Raw genomic sequence first — 19,942 nt, forward strand, 5'->3', positions numbered from 1 at the left:
AACTTGTGTCGTTGCATGAATATTTCCTCATACGAGTGATATAAAGCAGTTATATAAAACTTGTGGGGCCACATGATCAAATAAATAAATATATTCATTTTCTAAAATGATTTGATGTACTTAGTAAGTTATAGAGAAAACAGACTGTGAGCAGTTGTCCTCCCATTTTTCTTCTTGCCTGAACCTTGTCCTTGGCCAAGACTTTGAAATGTTTATACATAAATTTTTAACACTTATTCATATCTTACAGCATTTCTTGGTTGCTGTGATTAGCAATGGGGCATTAAGTGAGATCTGTGTAGAGACAGAGCCCCACAATACGTTTAATAACGTACCAGGTGCAGCTTACATTTCACAGGTATCTTTAGAAACATTACTGAAACACTAATGTTTGAGCTGAGCACTTAAACTGTGAAGCCTGAGATTAGTACAGGGAAGAAGGGAGCAGCCAGCACTTGAATGTTCTTCTTGTTAGCGTATTTATTTTTTTTCTTTAAAGTATACACTGAAGCTCTCTTTTCCTATTCATGTTATCACTGATTGCAGTGCTACAGCAGTGCCTTCAGAGGAAAGGATTCTGTTGTTCCTGGGAAGTCACAAATTTGAATTTTGACAAATGGAAGTTCATGCCAGGCTATGTAGGTGAAGTGGCAGGGTCCCTCATGCATGCAGTGCTTGAAGATTTGCATCATTTGAAAAGAGTTAGGTTTATTTGTAAGTATGTTTAATACAGCCAAGCTAATCTAAAAAGGTGACATATTTTAAGATAAAAAAAGGAAAGAAATTTTTCTCTGCCCTGCGCTTACAAAAGATATCACTGAAATGCTGAGGCATCTGGAAAACTGTGATTATTACTCACAATGTGTGCTTTAGACTCACTGCTTAGCTTCATCCTTCTTTTATCCTGAATGTTGAGTTCATCTGCTGGTTTAATGGAATTATCTGAAGTCCAACCTATTCAGAGTAGGGAGAGCTATTTAAAGGGAAAGTAAAAATGCACATATAGTGCCAAGTATTTAGTAATTGTAATTAGGACCTTGGTCCTAAGATGTCTGTGATAGAAGTAGTAATAGCAAATGTTCAAATGTTTTGTTCTATGTTTTTATAATCTTTCTAAATACAAAAAATGTAATTATGTAAATATTATATCTTTGCTTATCAGAGGGATAAATTATGTCTGTTACTAGCACCATCTTTTGTGTTTGTGTTGGCTAATTTAGTTTTAATTTGAGTATTGGAGTGCTAGGGTTTTATGACATGGAACGTATTTATTTCTCCATCATATTCTGCTGACTGAACATTGCGAGTGAAGTGAAGCCCCGGAAGAGATTGTTTTGTTCAATGAGCAATGTAATTTTTCCTGCTTGCACAAATATTTCATGAAAATATTTCATTACTGATTAAACTATTTACTCACAGAGTTTAAAGTCAAAAGCTTAGCTTTAGACTGAAACAGATTTAACAAACAAAGCGTATCTGATCTGCTAGGTCCTCTCATCTAAGTCCTGAGTATTGCAGGTCATTCATTATTCTCAGCCAGGTTCTTTTTTGCAGGGCCCAGTAACTTGGACCAGTTCTTGAATACTGTGTCTTCTGGAGAGGTATCTTTTTGTTGTGCTTTCCAGTAAAAAATATTATCTGGAAAGAGTAGTGTAACCACAGCTGAAATAATGTTTAATTTCAGACAGTCTCTTCCATTTCCTTCCATAAAATGTTAACATGGTAAATTCTAAGTAGAGCCTTGCAGCTTATGAATAAAGAAAAATTTACTTGTTTGACTTCTTAAGCTTTAAAAGATGCAACTGGCGTTATCAGATGTCAGGTTCCCTACGGCTTGGGCATGAGAGCTGTCAGGAGCTGGGAAGGATCTGGGAAGGATTTGGGGCTTTTGGGACATAGGCTGAGAACCTGAGCAGGATAAAGCCCTGGGTTAGGGGCCAAACAGACCCGGACCGGGAGGTTTCCTCTGATACTTTTCTTCCAGTATTTCATAATCTATGAGTATTTGCAAGAAAGTGTATGTAAAGAGAAAATGGGTGTTCTCCAGGACTGCCTCAGAAGAGTAATTTATTCTCTATTGGACTGTCTTTTTTATCTAAATGATCTTGGATTAGGTAGTTGTTGAGAGATTGATTCTGCCTTGTTGCCAGATTTTAAAATGATGTTTCTGCTGAGGAGTACTTGATTATTGACCAGATGCTTTAAAGCATAGCCATTTTCTTCACAAGTATTTGATAAATTTTGCACTGTACTGTAAGGTCTCAGTCCCAGTAACTGAGCTTAATAAAGCTTGATCGTTTTGAATGCAGTCTTAGGTAGCACAAGGTGGGTGTAATGTAAGCCTCTGGAGAGGTGCTTTCCTTCATTCATAGGTATTTTACCGAATTTTATGAGAATGTATGAAGACTCTAAAATCAATTATTTCTGACTTTTAAAATAAAATTGGATTTTGAGAATGATATGTCTTGGTTTCAGCATCATGATACTGAATGTAGTAAGAAATTTTAAAGAAACATTCTTGAATATTATTAAACTGCTTTTTTTTCATGCAGCTTGAACATGATTTTGTTTCCCCCCAATGACAATGCTGTATTAATGAAGATCTCATGTGGTGTGAGGTTAGGTTTTGTTTAGTTCATTTCAAAGTTTCCAAAATAATGCTGATCTTTGACACTTGTTTTCACTGAAAACTTTGCACATATATTTATGTATTATATATAGTCATATATAATCATTAACAGGGTAAAAAAAAAATCACCATGCTGTGCATGGGTGGGCTGAATGGCAGAATGCTTGTCCTTCAATTTTGTCTTTCGATGAGACCTTTAATTCTCAAATTCAGTAGCCTTTATCTGTTACACATATGGATGTATGGATAATGTCGTGAAAAGTGCTATGGACACATTTGTTCACATTAAAGATGGTTTGTTTTTCTTTAAATTACAAGGTTGCCTATCAGTTGTGGAAAGACAGCTAGAGACATGCTTGCAATGAGAGTAGTAATAACGTAATGTGCGGCTGCCAGTATAGCAGAGCTGACACATGAAAGCTCTCAGGGCAAGTGTAAGAGGTATTCATGGCTTTCTGAATAATGCGAGTTTACCAGCTCAACATTCTTCTTGATGAGAACCAACTTTACAAGGGCAGAAGGAGAACAGACATTTGATGAATACAACTGCCAACTGCTGGGATTTTATTTTTTTTTTTATTTATGCAAAGAACTATGTATTCTAGTGGAAATTTCTGTAAAACTGTGGTATCCTACCGTGAAAACGTCACTTTTTCAAACGCTGCACTGTTATAGTGTCTCTCAATACACTGAATAGTCTGAATTTTTACTTTGTAAATTTAGCTTGGCAATTGTATATTTTAAGCTTAGTAGTCTATAAACCTTAAATTAAAAAGATAATTTTCACAGGCCAGTTTTTTAGGTCTCCATAGATCTACTTGCATGAGCAGAAAACTTACTTGAGCACTCCCAAGAGTATGCATAACACAGTACATACTTTGCAGGTACCTTTTCTGAGGGCCTGCTTGTTCTTGTTCTTGTTCTTGGCATTGCTTTGTATCCTAGCTATAATGATGAAATCTGTACAATGAAATGTTTCTGTATCAAAAACTTCAATCAGAAAAGCTGAAAAATCGAGCAGTTGTGTATTGATGTCTAAGCCATGCCTTCATCTTCTAGTAGTATTACAAAGTAGCAGCATGTTCAGAGGCCCAGCCTGTGCAGTGATCTGCTTCCTCAGAAAAACAGAAGTCCTATTTACAGAAGAAAAGAACATCCTTTTTCAGATTTATTTCTTCAAGGGTTTACACAGCTGCAGTTACAGTCGTGCATTGGAGAGAAAATAAATACAGAGCTTGTTACTTTGTTTTGGGACCATGGGGAATAGGAAAGACCTTTCATTTGCTTTTAACAACAAAATCTTTCCCCTTTGCAGGGGCAGCTCAGAAGGTAAGTTGGGGAGGGGAGAGATGAACTTGGGGCCATGGCACTCCCTGAAATGGTCCAAAGGTAGCAAGAGATGAGGGAGAGGGTGCTGCCTTGAAGGCCTGGTTGCTTTGAAGGAAAAGGCAGGAAACATCCTTGCCCCTAAAATAAATGGAAATCGTGGCTGAAGCAGTGGATACCTGCCTGGCAGTAAAGCTGTTTCTGCATCTCTCGCAACCCTTTATTATGCCCCTCGCGCTGCCGGCTGTGGCAGTGCTGTACTTGGTGGAGTGGCTGAATAGGTTATTTAGGCAGTCCCTACCCAACCTTGCTCTGACTCTGTCAGGTTTCCATGTATTTTGGTAAAGCTGCAGAAGTTGCTCAGCTGTTGGTAGGTTCCCAGTGAGTATCAGACCGCTGTTCTTTTGCTGGAAAGAGCAATCTCCAAGTTTTTGCAGCCGGCTTCAGCAATGATCTGGATACAAGTCCAGGGGGCTTCTGAACAAAGGCAAGAGAATATTAATAATTACAACTGAACAGAGAGCCAAGTAGCTACTGTGTTTTATTTAAGTGATTAAGAACAGTCTCTTAGTACACACTGGAAGTGGCTTGAAGAAAAAAGGAAAAAGGAAAAAAGAGAAGTAAAATAAAGCATAGTAGTTGGAAGAAAACATAGTTTGGCGCATATCTGACATTTAAATTATAGTAATCGTGTATGCTTTATTCCCCCCTAGAAAAATAATGAAAAAAATCCACATCGTGAGTTTTTATTATAAACATATTCACAACCAGAAGTGCTGCTTCCCATCTGCAGAGAAAGTGTTGGTTGCCTTCATGATCTTTTCATCCAGCTTGGGCCTAGAATGCAAGTATAGTAGCAGCGTGGGCTAGAAATAAGCCTGTCTGAAATAACCAAGTGTGGTGGGTTGACCTTAGCGGGACACCAGGTGCCCACCAAGCCGCTCTTATCAGCCCTCTCCTCCTCTGCTGGACAGGAGAGAGAAAAATGTAACGAAAGGCTTGTGGGTCAAGATGAAGACAGGGAGAGGTCATTCACCAATTACCATCATGGGCAAAGCAGACTCCACTTGGGGAAATTAGTTTAATTTGTTACCAATCCAATCAGAGTAGGGTAATGAGGAATAAAACCAAATCTTAAAACACCTTCCCCCTACCCCTCCCTTCTTCCCAGGCTCAACTTTACTCCCAATTTCTCTACCTCCTTCCCCTGAGTGACGCAGAGGGACGGGGAATGGGGGTTGCGGTCAGTTCATCACACATTGTCTCTGCCGCTCCTTCCTCCTCACATTCTTCCCCTGCTCCAGCGTGCATTCAGTAACAGTATGAAAAATCTGGTGCTCCAAATGGAAACTTTGTTTGCCTGTATGTTAAAATCTCTTTGCACGGCTTTTGTCTGATCTCTCTTTCTTCTCCCTCCTCCACCCCTATTCTTTTAGTCACCACAGGCATAAGTTTCAGAGTGGAGCTTTGTTCTTGTCTTTCTTATCGTTCATTTTGGGTTTGTTTTTTGTTTTCTTCTTTTCTATTTAGTATTTCTTTCTAAAAAAAAAAAAAAGTCTGTTTTCTCTAGATGATTCCTTCTTACAATTTTCTTCACATCTTACATGTCTCACTTCTAATTACATGAAGGACATTTTCCCCTCTTATTCTTCATGCCAGGAAGAGGATTGGTGTTTTTTAGTTCACCTGTGTATACCCGTAAATTTGTTAGCAACATGTTGACAAAAGCTACTTGTATTGTAATTTTCTGGTAGTTGCCATTTCTCCCACGTTTACCCTTTCCTCTTACAATATTTTTCTGACTTATGTAAGAATTCCAGCTCAGGTTGATGTTTTAGTACCTCATATTTTGTGTAAGATTTATTTCATATAAAGTTTCAAAAATCCATCTCAAAAATTCCTCAACACCTCTGTCTTTCTCATAACTGTATTTTGTCCAATTCTTTACCCTAATATTTACCACAAAATGAATGTTGCTAATAAATCCAATGTATTGAGTTTATTATCACTTATTTGGGATTTGCTGAGCTTGGAATTAGAATGGATGTTGATTCTGCTATAGACGAGCTTTTCAATCCTTCTTACATTTTGCCTCTCCTCCCTCTCTCCCTTTACTTCGTTCTCTAAAAAGTCATTTGAATTAAAATTCATCAGAGACAAGATTTTGGAACAAAACTACTTCACTTGAAGTGAAGATTTGTGTTTCAATGAGAAAATGCTAAAATTTCCCTCTAGATTTTTGTTTTCTGTATTTCATGAATCTGCCTCTGCCTGAACAATGGAAAGAGGCTTGGCAATGTGAACCGGCAGTGGATTTCTCTAAGGTATTTGATTGCACATTCACTGCAATGAGTACATGAGTATAGTCTCTGAGTCAAGCTTTGGTAGGAGTTGATTTTTACAGTAGCTAAATGTTGGCCCAGCTACCACCTAACTTGCATGAACTCTAGTAGCTGTCAAACACAATATCTACTTTTTTGCTGTGTCTTACTTTTCAGTGTTCTAAATATTTTTTTCTTTTTTTTTTTTATTAAACTAAGATGCATTTTTAGTAATTAGAATATTTTTTTTTCATAAAACTTCTGGGATATTTCAGTGTCTGATTTTTGTCTGTTTACATTGTTAGGTGTCTGGCAGGATAACATGGAGGTAAAGCAGAGATCCGCTTGGTTTGTTAACGAATTTTGGAATATTGATACTGGATTGTCATAGCTTGACAACTTTTGTATAAAATCTGCATTTTGAAATTACAGCAAGTTTGCCAACCTTGAGTTCATGAAGATATATCAAAAAAAGACTCTGTCAGGATTGCATGGCTGATGGGGATCTAGAGGTATTGGAGTAGCTTTTGCTCAGTATTCACAGACAGCCACGAGATTTTAATCATATTGCTCTGATTGCACTTCATAGTTATGTCATTTATTCGAACTTGAGGCAGCTTGTGCAGGTGTAACCCAGGTGTCCTTGTGTGGTGGTCTGTCTTGTGATGAAGGCGTACCTGGTGCCAGCACCGTACATGGGCTTCCAGAGGTTGCTGAGGCACAGCGACCCTGCAGTCGTGGGTAGCAGGAGGGCACCACCACTGAGATTCTTCACCAGATTTCATCTGTACCTTTTAATTTTTGAGATCTCTTTCTATCCTATTGCTCAGCGACACAGAAGCCTCCTCCGGCAAATAAAGTAAATGATAAAATTAAAGAGAAACTGCCTAAAGATTTATTTACTGTGTGAAAATCCTCCAGCGATAAGCTGGAGAAGAGAAAAAAGCAAACCTGCAGCTGTTTGGGATTAATGAACGTGTAACACAAACAGCGTCTTCATGCAAACAAATGAGCTTTAAAAAAAGCATTGAATACAAAATTCATGTGTGTTAATAAAATGAAGAAGCAGGAGTAAGATTTGTGTTTCATAAGAGCATAAAAAAAGCATTCGACCTGAAAAGAGTATATGTGATGTCGTGTGTTGTTTAGTCAGGATTATTAGCTAGCACTAAGCTGTGTTATCAGTTGAAACACAAGCTTTTCATCTCTGGAAGCTTGAATTATTCTTAATATTTTCAAAATCTAAATTGGGTCATAAATGTTTTGGCAATTTCAGATTAGCAGTGTAGGGGGAGGAGGACATTATAAAACACGCCATGTGATAGAACAGTTGAGTGCACTGATTACTAGTCTGCGCAAGTAGATAGAGCCAAGTGGGAGGGCGTCTTCCCATCAGGAATGAGGGGTGCTGGCTCTGCTGTAAGAGTAAAATCCTGCACAGTGCCTGCATGACTAGCTGATTATCTCAGTCCTTCGTGGAGCCCTGTATTCCCTCAGCAGATATTTTAAAACCATCAGCTAGTCAAGGATCAGCCCTATTCACTAACAAAGGCTTGACAGTCTTAACAGAACTGGAAAATATCTCCTAAATAACTCCTGGGAAAATCTAGAAAACGTAAATGTCCTTGGTGAAGGCCACCGTGCTAAAGGGAAGGGAGAATGCGGGAGAAAAACACAGATTAAGCATGAGAGAAAATGATCAGAAAAAGAATGAAAGGATTGTTCAGTGCCCGTATTTGTAGCTCAGGAACACATTACATCAGCGTATTGAGATACGAAGGATAAAAAATACACACCTGAAAGAGGCATGATCACAGGAACCAGGCTATTTAGCTTGCGTGTTTAGTTAGCACATACTCTATCTCAGGAGATGAGGTGGACTAAATAAGCTAAATAAAAAGCCTAGCACAGAAAAATAACTAGCCCGTCCCCCCTACAAAAACCCATAAAAGTAATGATCATCTTTAATGCTAGTCTGTTTTCTCTCAAACATCATCCAGTGTTTTTGTATTATAACTTACAGAAAAATACCAACAAGCGCAGTCATCGTGAACAGTACTTTTAAGACTTCTCTTGGTATTAAATACACCTCATTAAGTTAATTTGCATTCTTCTGTCATCCCTGTAGCAGCTGAAACAAATGATTTCATGGAAATGTAACAATAAGGCCGTTTTGCGTTTATATATTATCGTGCAAACTTTTATTGCCCATTTACATACAGATTTTTTTCAGTGTATCCTCTTTGCCATTCAAACTGCTGTTTACTTCTTCTGGACAAAGAAATACTCATTTTCTCTTACTTTTTCCCCTCTGTACTTTTGTAGTGTGTGCTTGATTTGTAAACATTTAGCTTCAAAACTTTTCTAAATTGTGAGGTCATGCTATGATTGTTCCTAGGCAAATGATGAACTGAAGATCAGAGTGGCTATATTTTAAAGTCTTTGCTCATTTTGGACACTCACCTTGAAAAAAAATCAGCTCTGTCTTTTAATGAATATTCAACATTCTATTCCCCTATACACATGGCTACAATAGTGACTGATTTGAGCGTGTGACATTTTTAACCGTAGAGCTTTTACATATGCTGCACAACAGGAATGACTGCACAAACAAATTGTGTAGATAAACAATGTTAAGGAACGCACTTCCACTTGGTGTTTTTCAAGCTATTTTCTCACACTACAAGGATGTTAATATTCTGGACCCCTTGCTCCAGTGCTGTTTCTGGAGGGATGTTGCCTCATAGCATATATGAGGCTTGTAGAATTTGGCCTGTTTCATTTGCTTCCGTCCGTTTTTTTTTTAGTTTTGTTCTCTGTGAAAACCTGTATAATTATTTGGTGCGTGTTGTTGCCTCTTACTTTTTCCTAAACTACCTGCTTGCTCTTGCCTACTTTTATTATTACCCCTCTGTTCCTGCTCGTCCCTATAGTCTAGTGTTCCAGATGCACAGCTTTTTTCTCTCTCTCTCTCACTTTACTGAAGAGCAAGAAGAGATATGTGATTGTAATGAGCGAGCTTTGTACATTATCATGGTTTTTTCCACAGCCCAGGGAAAGAACCACTCAGTTTCCGCAGCAGGGAGTGATGGAGAATCCTCACTGCAGGATGGCCTGGAACAGTGACCATGCCCCGAACTAGAACTGTTAGACCTACATGAGTACCACCAAGTAGTCAAAGAACGCAGCAGCTGCTACATTTCAACTGCTCTTTTCTGAACAGTGGTGAAATGTGATTTTTTGAAAAGCAAAAGTACTTCATTAAATCTGGGAGAGTTTTCAAAGAGTGGGATAAGAAATGTTAGAATAGGAACATCCAACATGTTGAACTCTTGAGCATTTCCAGTGTGGCTCTGCTACCAGGACAGCTGGATATACAGCAGACGGTTTGGTCAGTTCAGATCTGTAGGTGTGGAAGCCGTGATGCCGCAATGATTGGTTAAAGCTGATGTTGCCAGATGATGTGAGATCCCATCTGTAAACCCAGCTCTGTTTAGCTGTGGCTCTCTCAGAATGGGGTGTCCCTGGTTAGTTTTTTCCTGTCCAACCCATGCACTGTTGGTGGGATTTCCCTTTCCCTCATGTCTCAGGTGCATAATATTTATTGCATGGTTCTGAGCCACAAGAAGATTTAGGGCTACTGCTCAAGAGGATAGAAAGTTTGGCCAGCCTGGTGCTAAGCCAACTGCTAAAATTGGCTGAAATGGTTTTGAGATTGAGCATATGATGGGTGACTTTCCCATAATTGTGCTTTGGAAAACAGCTGAACTGGTTCAGCTACAGCTTTCAGAGTAGAGGAATGTGGAAAATCTCAACTGGAAGTGTTCTCTTTGGCAAACATAAAAATAAGTAAACTTGGAGCTTACCACCCAGGACTCAAGGAACAGTTTTAACATTCTCTAAAATGATTATGGCTTTTGTTACTATTATTATTCATTACCAAAATAGCTGTGCTATTTTTTTCATCGTTTAGACCCACTGATACAGTAGTTCACCTATTGCGAGCATTTATCTGTACATTGTTTTGCTACACATGCTGCATTGTGCTGCTCAAAAATACTGCAGAAAAAGGGGATGCTTGATATTGATTTGCTGTATAATGCCTTCTTAATTGGACTGTGATGAAATTTAATAATCTCAAAAGTCATTCTAATGTGTCAAGGTTTTCTTGAAAGTATGGGAAATAAAGGAGCTTTTTTTACCTCCTGGGATATATGATCTTTAATTAAGTTCTTGTCTTTCTGGAAAATGAAGTCAGAGAGAAGTAATATCATACGTGCTCAAAATGCTTACTGGTTTAAGAGATCAAATGGTGAAATAGTGTTTTACTTCAGCACAGAAAAGCTCTTGAGCTCTTACCGCATGTTTAGTGTTCTTTCCTAGCTGCTCCATATAATAATGTGATGCAGGGTGATTACTGAAGTTTTTATCTGGTAGATTACCCTGTTCACCTGGCACTCCAGCAAATTGTCATATTCTAGCAAAAAGGCAAGACATTATGTAAAAGAGCACTTCAGCACACATATCTGTTCAGCACACAAGCACATTGTGGTTTTCATTTTATTTTACTATTTTGTAGGATTGCATTGATGTGGGTTGGTGGGAAGGAGAACTCAATGGCAGACGAGGTGTGTTTCCAGATAACTTTGTCAAGCTTCTTCCTTCTGATTTTGAAAAAGAGGTAAGCAATGTGTTCTTTCATTTTCGCTTTAGAATACAGAAAGAAAGTGGAGTTGAAAGAACTTCTCTTTCAGATATGTTATTTTGACAAAGTTTTACTTTTGAATTATTAACAAACAGACATTAAAGAAAACAAACTTCAGGGTTACAAAGCCTCTATGAAAAGAACATGTGGCACTCAAAGTCATATTATAGAGTTTCTCTGAAGGGTTTGATTGACCTATCCAGTCAGTCCGCCTCCACTACATTGCTCTGAAAGCCCTCTGTCCTGTGTCCTAAGCTTAAGAGAGAGAGAGGAACTGGAGGTCCCAGGGTAATTTGCTGAGTCAGATGAGGCACTGATGACCAGAATTGGTAACTTTTCTCCATTGTTTTTGCGGCGGAATATGAAAAGTTAGTACCACCTGCATCCTGCTTGCCAGCAGTCAAGCACTCTTCCAGAATGAAAAGGGTGAAATTTTAACTTTGAGATTTGAACGACGTCAGTGAGCTTCTGGTATCTCGGAGACATATTTCTTTACTTCTCTCAGAATTATTAAAAAAGAAGGTATACAATCTATGCAGAAGCTTTTTCAGCTTCTATTTATTTGAGAGAGATGACATTGTTATTTGCCAAACAATATTTAGAAATCCTGCAGCTTCCTGGAAGAAAGTAATGGATTACTTCCCCCGAAAGTCCATTCCATTTTTAGGAACCTTTTCAGTCATCAGTGGGATATTACGAGCTTGCAATCAGGCTTTTGATGAGTATTTCACAGTGACAGTGTAAGCCTTCTGTGATAAAACCGAGACTTACTGACACTGAGCTTCTATCTTTCATAATAAAATTGGCTGCCAGAGGCAAAAATTAAATAACTTGGGAAGCCTAATAAAAGAACTATTAAACAACTCCCAGAAGCTAACGTGATAATTATGGAAAATGAAGGTAGAAGAGCAGCAAAAACTTTGGGAGATGCAGTTCCATAGCAGAGTGGATATCCTGGCTTTAGATCTTTACTCTCTTTACTCCTATCCACTTATTTTGTGGTGAAACTTCTTCAGTCTTTTTGAACTCATAAATTATATGTCTTTAGGTGTTTTTTTCTTTAGAGTATGATGAATATGACTTGTAGAATAAATTAAATATTCAGCCACCTAGAAATTGCAGCTAGGTTGCTGTAAACGTGGAGAATAAAATTATATTAATTTTTAAAATGACACAAATCTAGCCACATGAGTAAGTAACTGGCAGGACTATGGACTGTCTGTCTTTGCTTGAATCAGTACTAAGCGTAAGGAAATCGATACTTTTCCAGTGGTTTTGTCAGGTATTTTCTGATGTGATCCAGAAACCTTGGATTCCATCCCATGGTCTGAAAGTATTTGTTGCAGTAGTTCTGCTTGTTGAACAAAAGCTTGGGATCTTTTCCCGTCCCCAATTTTCCCGTTCTTATTCTTTTTCCACACATGGCTATGTGTCCCAGGCCTTTTCTGTTCACTGCCTAGTCCCAGTCTCCACCTCTCAAGTGGTCTCAATTACAGGATTTTCCCTTGAGCTCACTACCTGAGTCTAAATCACCATCTGGATTTACTTTCTATCCCTACACCCAATTTCTTTATCCAGCTTGTTTTCCTCTCCCCCCTCACTCTTTGTCCCTGCTCTGTAGTTTTGGTCTCTTCTTGTCCAGTCAATCCTGGTTTCCTTTCTGTGGGCTTCACTTCTACTCTGTCTCTGTCACCTTCTTGGTTATCTCATCCAGCCACAGACCCTTGTAATTCTTCCTTGCTTCTCCATGTTTCCCTCAGCAGTCTTAAGGCTCCTTCGGTCTGCCTCCTTTCTGATCTTTGTCTGCCTTTTTGAAACAATATATTTCCCTCATCAGCCTCCAGTTAAAGCTACTTTGTCTAATGAACCATAGGATCGTTTCTCCTTTGTGTTTATCTACATTAGTGTTTTAGTTTTAATCAGGAGTGGGATTTGTAGTGAATCTCTCACTTGTCCATCGGCACTTACTGTGCTTTGGTTTGCCTCAAAGACAAGTCTCACGGGATATGAACTGGACTCCTTTCAGATGAGAACTAAGTCAAAAGGTGTGTTAAAAGAGTGCGCCTCGTATATTCCAGACGCTGACCTATGGACAGTCAATGGGATCAGGCTCACACCACTCCAGAATAAAACCCCAAATGTATATGTTGTAGTTGTGCTGTTGAATTCTCAGCACCAACTATTTCACTCTGCAGCCATTATCAACCAAACCCTCAATTGCTATCACAAGACATTCATTGTTCCTGTCTTCTTTCTTTTCCACCTTTTTCTGCACTTTTCTGCATTTAGACCTTGAACCATGTTGCCTAAATTCTTGCCAAAGTATAAGGCACTCACTGTTTGTGGACAATGGCCCACAGCGGGCAGGCTAGAGAAGATCATTCTGAGCTCCTGAGATCTTGGCTACAGCTTACTTGGGTTGATGACAGGAGGTGATCTGCTTAGGATAAGGTGGTAAGAGAAACCTGAGGCTTGCAGGATGGCAACTTCAGAGATTTAAGCTGGTAGGCTTACTCAGTCTGTGCAAAACTGGTAATTTTTTTTTCTTCAGAGGTGAACACACTTGCTAGATTTGAGAGAGAACCCCAGGAAGGGTGAGTGACAATGGCTCAGCCTTCACAGCAAACCTGCTCCCTGTCAACATTCAGACCAAGACTTGAGAGTTCTAGGGCAGAAGCTGAACTAATTACTGCAAGTGAGCAAAACAATTGATCTTTCTTGAAAGTAGGTGAGCCATTTGGCAGATATATAGAAAATAATAGGGGGAAAAAATCAACATGAGTTTGATAGAAAATATCAACCTAAATGGTTGGTTGAAATTTGGCAAAGTTTTGCGTATCTGCAAACATCATCTATAGGTAGTTCCACAAGACAATATACAGTGTTGCATAGCCAGCAATGTAGTGACAAAGATTGTGATCAACCTGTAGCAAAGGAAATAAGCTTCGTCTCAGAAAAAAAGATGGACATATGAAGAAAACAATTAGGCTTTATTCTCAAAAATTTTGATTATTATTTTTTTATTAAGAGTCAGAGTTAAGTTATGTCATTTGATCTGGCATGGCGCTCCACTTGGTTTTGTACTCATTCCAAGATATATGGTGAATGCCAGTATGATGTGTGTGGGTACACACACATCAATGCAAAAGAAAAGCCACTTCTCCTGTAGCCTGCAGGTGAAAAGAAATGGTTCTGTCGCGGATTTAGTGGTCATGTTTCTCATCCATACCATTACAGATCTATTAGGAAAATAGTCATAACAGAGAAGGCAAAAGTAAAAAGTACAGATTGGGGGAATAATTTATTTAATTTCACCAAACGTCTAAATCTCTGATAACTGTCTTTAACAACTGGAGCTGTAAATGTATCATAGTGAGTGAATAAAATGTAACCTTTACAGCATTTCCTGTGTTCTGTACTTTTGCCCCATTTATGAGTACAAAAAAAAAAAAAAAAAACACTTCAGGTTTTGCCATATCTATCTGGGGTTTTTTTTTGTGTTTGTTTTTTTTCCAAAATGGATCTGAATATTTACAAGATTAAATTGTAAATAAATAGGTTTCTTCAATAAACCAAAGATCATGTATTTCTCTAATCTTAAGGCACATAAACTGGACTTCTATTTTCCCCTCAGCAAGACATTTCAATTGCAAAAGTAGAAAAAATGTCATTTTATTTGTCAATGCTATTTTCTCTCTTCAAATTCATTTTAATGAAGTTATTTCAGGTGAAGTATGTGACAGATCTGTAGTCTCAAGTCTTGTAATAATTAATGTTAAGCAATGTATTATTAACTCCAGCCTTTCTGTGAATGAGATTTACAAGCATTTTGAAACAATTTGTTTTCTTCCGCTATTAAATTTTAGAGACCGAAGAAACCACCACCTCCATCAGCTCCTGTCATAAAACAAGGATCAGGTAAGGTGCAGCTGATATTGTACAGCACATGTCAGTCTAAATCGAGTGTATTCAAATTTATGTAGAATTAATCTGTATCAAAATTGATAAGAAGGTGTCTAGACAACAACTAATAAATCAGAATCAAATTGCAAAAAGATGATAACCCTGAAAGACTGTGGTGTGCTCTTTAAATGTAATACAGGCAACCATCTACACAATTTTAAAATGATGTATTTTGCCCATTAAACATGTTAATTTGGAGTGTGATTTTAAAAGTTCTCCAGTTCCATTCCTTGACTGAAGTTGATTGTGCCCATGTCTTTGCAGTATAGACCAAATATGTTGGAGTCTAATAATACCTGCAGGAGGAAACTGCATTCACTTTACACCTTCAGATCTGATTTATTCTAGAGATAGAGCTTTTTTGCGTATCTATTAGGAAGCATCGGATAACTTGGCTGTAATACAGTGGCCCCATCTGAGTTGAAATCTAAATCTTAGAGATCTGCATGAATGCTGGAGCTGTCTGCCTGTCTCCAGGTTCTATGCCTTAGTTAGATTCTTGATTTTCAATACTTTATAGCCATAAATATAAAGCTAAATGGAGTTATCCTGAATCTGGTTATGTAGGTAATGGTGTTGCAATTGTATTAAGGGGCTGATTATGTTTTCGAAATGGATGAGCGCTAGCAAAGCTGGTTTTGGAATATGTTAGACTGAATTGTGTATAAATACTAAGAACTGAAACCACTTTTATTTGTAGTTTTAAAATGAACTCTCAATACAAATTTTCAAAAGTGTCCGCATGATTTATTTTTTTCATGAAACTTAGAAACAGTTGAAGTATCTATGCACTTGACAGTTCTAACCTCAGAAACCAAATTCCTCTTCCATTCATGTAAAATCACAAATCACAAGGCAAGAGATGCTCTCAGAGTTTTCATTTGTATTGCAGTTGTGGTGGAAACATAACTATGGCTGGAATTCTTTACTTGCTTAACTCCAGCTGGTTTGTTAAATTTCTGCAGCAGCACTCCCGCTTCCTCCACTGCTGGCACACATTAAAAAAAAAAAAAAAAGAACGTGTCCAATCTAGCCAGATTATTTTTCTTGTCGCTGTGGTCTGTTCCAGCTTCCAGTGCTTTAAAAAGTAGATGTCCCTCTCCTACAGTCTTGATCTATTAATAGAACAACAAGTTACCGCTGTACTATTTAATGTGAATCAATAGGCTGTAATTTAACTAGTTAGAATTTGTCAAGCAGTTATTTGAGTACAGAATCATGACTAAATATTTGGTTTGCTTATTGACACCCGTAGTTTATTCTTCACTCTGTCTTGAGACTCCTAAAAACATAGATTTGAGATCAGTGAGTAACAGTGTCCAGAGAGAACAGTATAACTTTGCCATCTAGCGGTGGTTGCATACTAAAGATGTCTTAGTGACTGCCTGACACGTTTTGGAAAGGCTCTATAAAACATTATGTTTCTTTCGATTTCTACTCCTATAATTAGAGAATAATACTTTTGATAAGTTTGTACCTGTTTGCATCCAACGCATTGGCCATGTCACCATAGCAGGATAATGTGCCTATTTTCAGAAGGGAAAATGGATGCATAAAGGATGCAGACAATTTGATTAAGGCCATCTAAGTCTGTGGCAAAGCCAAGGCTATTGCTGTTCTTTGTTTTCATACTCAGTCTGTGACAAGTCCTGGCTGATTATGCACAAGAGTTTCGTCTGATATGTATGTGGAGGTGAAAATCATCCTATGATTATTATCATCCTGACATCCTTTGCTTTGTCAAATTATCACTTTACCGAGATAACACTGTATTTTACCACATCCCTATGTCAGACCTTACTGTTGATAGTAGGTAACGATTTCCAGTAATGCTTCTGCATATTTAACCGGTCATAGTGTGATGAATAAATTGCGAACTGTCAGTTGCAGCCTAAAGAATTAAATATCAGTATCTTCTGCTGCAGAGCATAAAATCATAGCAAAGAATTAGAATTGGTCTTTGTAGTATAAGTGGTACATATGTAAAGGAGATGTCTAGTTTTTATTATACGATAGCTGAAAGTTTGGTTGTATTTGCAAATTCTGCACAGCAGTAGACTGCCAGTGCCATCTGCGCTGGGCTACTTTACAAAGTAAGGTGAAAACTGGAGAACCAAAGTTAGGAGCACGAGTCCCTTACACGTTCATTGAAAAGCAGTAGTCATTTCACTGGGTAGCTGGGATAAGCAATACAGCTGCATCCAGACTGGCAGGTGGGAATACGCTCTGGGACCTGGTTTGGAGCTCACCAGAGCTTCCTTGCAGGTGACCTTCTCATGGCAGCTAAGGCAGGATCATGGTGCCTGCCTGGGTACTGGTTAGTTTGGGGGTCACAACCCAAGAGGGGACCGCACCTGAGCCTGGGAGCTCTAAACTGTTTGTAGGCTCATTGTTTCAGACGTTACCTGAGTGTCCCTCTGTGTGTTAATGAAAACTGTTAATCTTACTGTAATTAGGTACATAGACTTGTCTCTTTTTTTCTTGAACACACTAGCATGTGCAAGATTATCAATATATTGACTTGTGCTTTACATAACTTGTGTTTAGAAAGGCTTTAACTGGTTTCTAGCAGCAGCTTCTCCTCTCAGGAGTGAAGTATTTTTCATAGAACCATAGAATCATTTAGGTTGGAAAAGACCCTTAAAATCATTGAATCCAACCATAAAATGGCAATTCAGTATTATTTATTGACATGATGAGTGACACAAGTGTTGCTTGTCCAACAGCACAGTTATATAAAGAAACAATGGCCGGTGATCACTACTGATGAGCCGTTTGCATGATGAATACTGATTTCTAGGAACCAGCTGCAGAAGAGAGTTGCAACAGTACATTCAGAAAATGTAAATGTACTTGAGAACTGCATATAATAGAACAGATTGAAGCAAAAAATTGCCTTGCGTTCCCTGCCTTGCCTCCTCTGCTTTTCTTGGATGTCATCTACTGTAATTTTTATTGAAATACTAATAGCGTTACCTAAAGCAGTTTTCAACACTACTAAGTTGAAATGGCATTAGCACCTAGTAGTTAGCCAAAGCAGCAAAGCCAATATCCAGTAAAGCATTTCTTATAATACGGGGACGAGAAGATTGCATCTTGCATGTGCCAGGAAATTTTTGCAAAATCTTCCCGTTGTTGGTGCCACAAGTTCCCATATTCCTTCTAGCAACAGAAGTCAGTATGTCAGGGTCTCTAGCACAGAGGCAGAAGAAGGCAGAGGCTTACACCTCCAGGCCAAAAGCTGTCAATTAATATAGTCATGCAGAATACGGTCAGTACTACTATTCTCATCCTCCTGATATGTGGAAGTGAACAGCTAGTACTACAGGTGAAAAAGAGGAGGGTTTTAACCGAATGTAAAATAAGCCCTGTATATTCGTCTATATTAAGTATTTTCTTGGCAGAAATGCCTAATTAATTGATTTATTCCTAATGATTCTTCACACTATTGAATTGGTCTTGAGTTTGTATGTCTACAGTGGTAAAGGATCTGTCCACATTTAAAAATCTGTGGCTATGGAATTTTTATTTTTTTCCACAGAATGGTCTGAAAGTGCCTATTCTTTCGAGGTGCATGCTTTGGAAACTGTGAACTTGACTGTGAAAACTTAAACATTGAATTGTTTTTTTGTCATATGGTCTAAACAAATACTTGAAACTAGATTTATGTTCAGTTTTAGCAAGACATTTTCAAATTGGAGAATGTAAAAAGTCTAAGAAGTTGCAGAATTAAATCTTACATGGCTGTATATGCTGGTTTGTTGGCTTGTCCAAAATTCCAAATTTTCCTTCCTTTGACAGGTACCACAGATCGAAAGCTGGAAATCAAAAAGGTACCTCCTGAAAGGCCAGAATGTCTTCCTAATCGAACAGAAGAAAAAGGTAAGAAATGTGCTTTCCTGCCTGCTCTCTGCAGAGAGACAGGGGAATGGGACAACTGCACATCCTCGTTTCTCAGTCCCTGTTTTCATTAAGTATATTATTTGGGTCTTTATTTCCCACTGTTATAGATCTGTGATGATATGCATTTTGGGAAGGATCTCCGTGTTGGTTTTGGGCTAAATTCAGGGTATTCAATTGTACCAATCCAGAGCTGTTAAGTACTTGCAGCCTCAACTGAAGTCAAGGAGAGGTATGCTCTCAATACACAAAATGCTGTCTAAAGCTTTGTGCTCAGTAAAACCCAGGTTCTTGATCAAGTCAGCTACTGCAGAGTAGTGTGTGCTTTCTTCTTAACATCTATGTGTCTTGGTTCTCTAGTTAAAAGCAGGGTTGGAGGTTTTCCTGCGTCATAGAGGGGGTTTGTGAAGATATAGTCATTAATGCTTATGAATCACCTCATTATCATAGTCACAAAAGTCATAGGCAAGCCTGTGAAGAAATGAAAAAATTCTGTCTTCAAACCCAGGTTTGAACACTGCAAGAAGTGAGGCACAGTACCACACAGAGCAGTGACAAGCAAATTAAACCTTTAATGGTTTCATTGTGTTCATTGTGCATTCTGAATAGTTTGGGGAAAATAGTTACATTGATTCTCTAATTGAAGATGGTGTCAAGTTTCATACTTGTAAGTGGACTATTAGGTTGTAGAGACAAGTTTGTTTATGGGATTGCTTAACTTTTAAGTATTCAAACTTGCAGTCTTGTAAAAGGCACGTGTATGCACACGACTAACTGTATAATATGTAGTTATAATTTAGTGCCAGATCATTCAGACTTTGCACCAAGATCTGTTTCTGGATAGATGTCTTAGCAATCTGACAGGTGTTTTTGCACTTTCGTCTACATATGTTTACTTCTGGTTATGCGTCCTACTTCTTGTGGTTATCTTACCAATAAAACCCTTTGCTTTCCATTTTTGGATTTACAAAGCCAACTGTCAAAACGGTGGAGGAAGTTTAAATATGTTACTGTCCCAGGGTATAAATATCTGTAACTTTTCTAAACATTGAAAAGTGGCCGTAGGAGCCATGCCTACATTTCTGGAGTACCAGGGAG

General features: G+C 38.3%; 1 protein-coding gene across 1 annotated transcript in view; it reads left to right on the forward strand.

Moving 5' to 3' along the window:
* Positions 1 to 19,942, forward strand: part of SH3KBP1 (SH3 domain containing kinase binding protein 1) — a 230,759-nt gene that overhangs the window by 184,154 nt on the left and 26,663 nt on the right. The window contains exons 10-12 of the mRNA XM_082499340.1: positions 10,856 to 10,957; positions 14,848 to 14,899; positions 18,746 to 18,826. Of these exons, the coding sequence (XP_082355466.1) occupies positions 10,856 to 10,957; positions 14,848 to 14,899; positions 18,746 to 18,826 (235 nt within the window). The remainder of the gene's footprint in view (positions 1 to 10,855; positions 10,958 to 14,847; positions 14,900 to 18,745; positions 18,827 to 19,942) is intronic.

The sequence above is a fragment of the Vanellus vanellus genome, assembly GCF_965231255.1.
Source record: "Vanellus vanellus genome assembly, chromosome: 1".
NCBI classification, from domain to species: Eukaryota; Metazoa; Chordata; class Aves; order Charadriiformes; family Charadriidae; genus Vanellus; species Vanellus vanellus.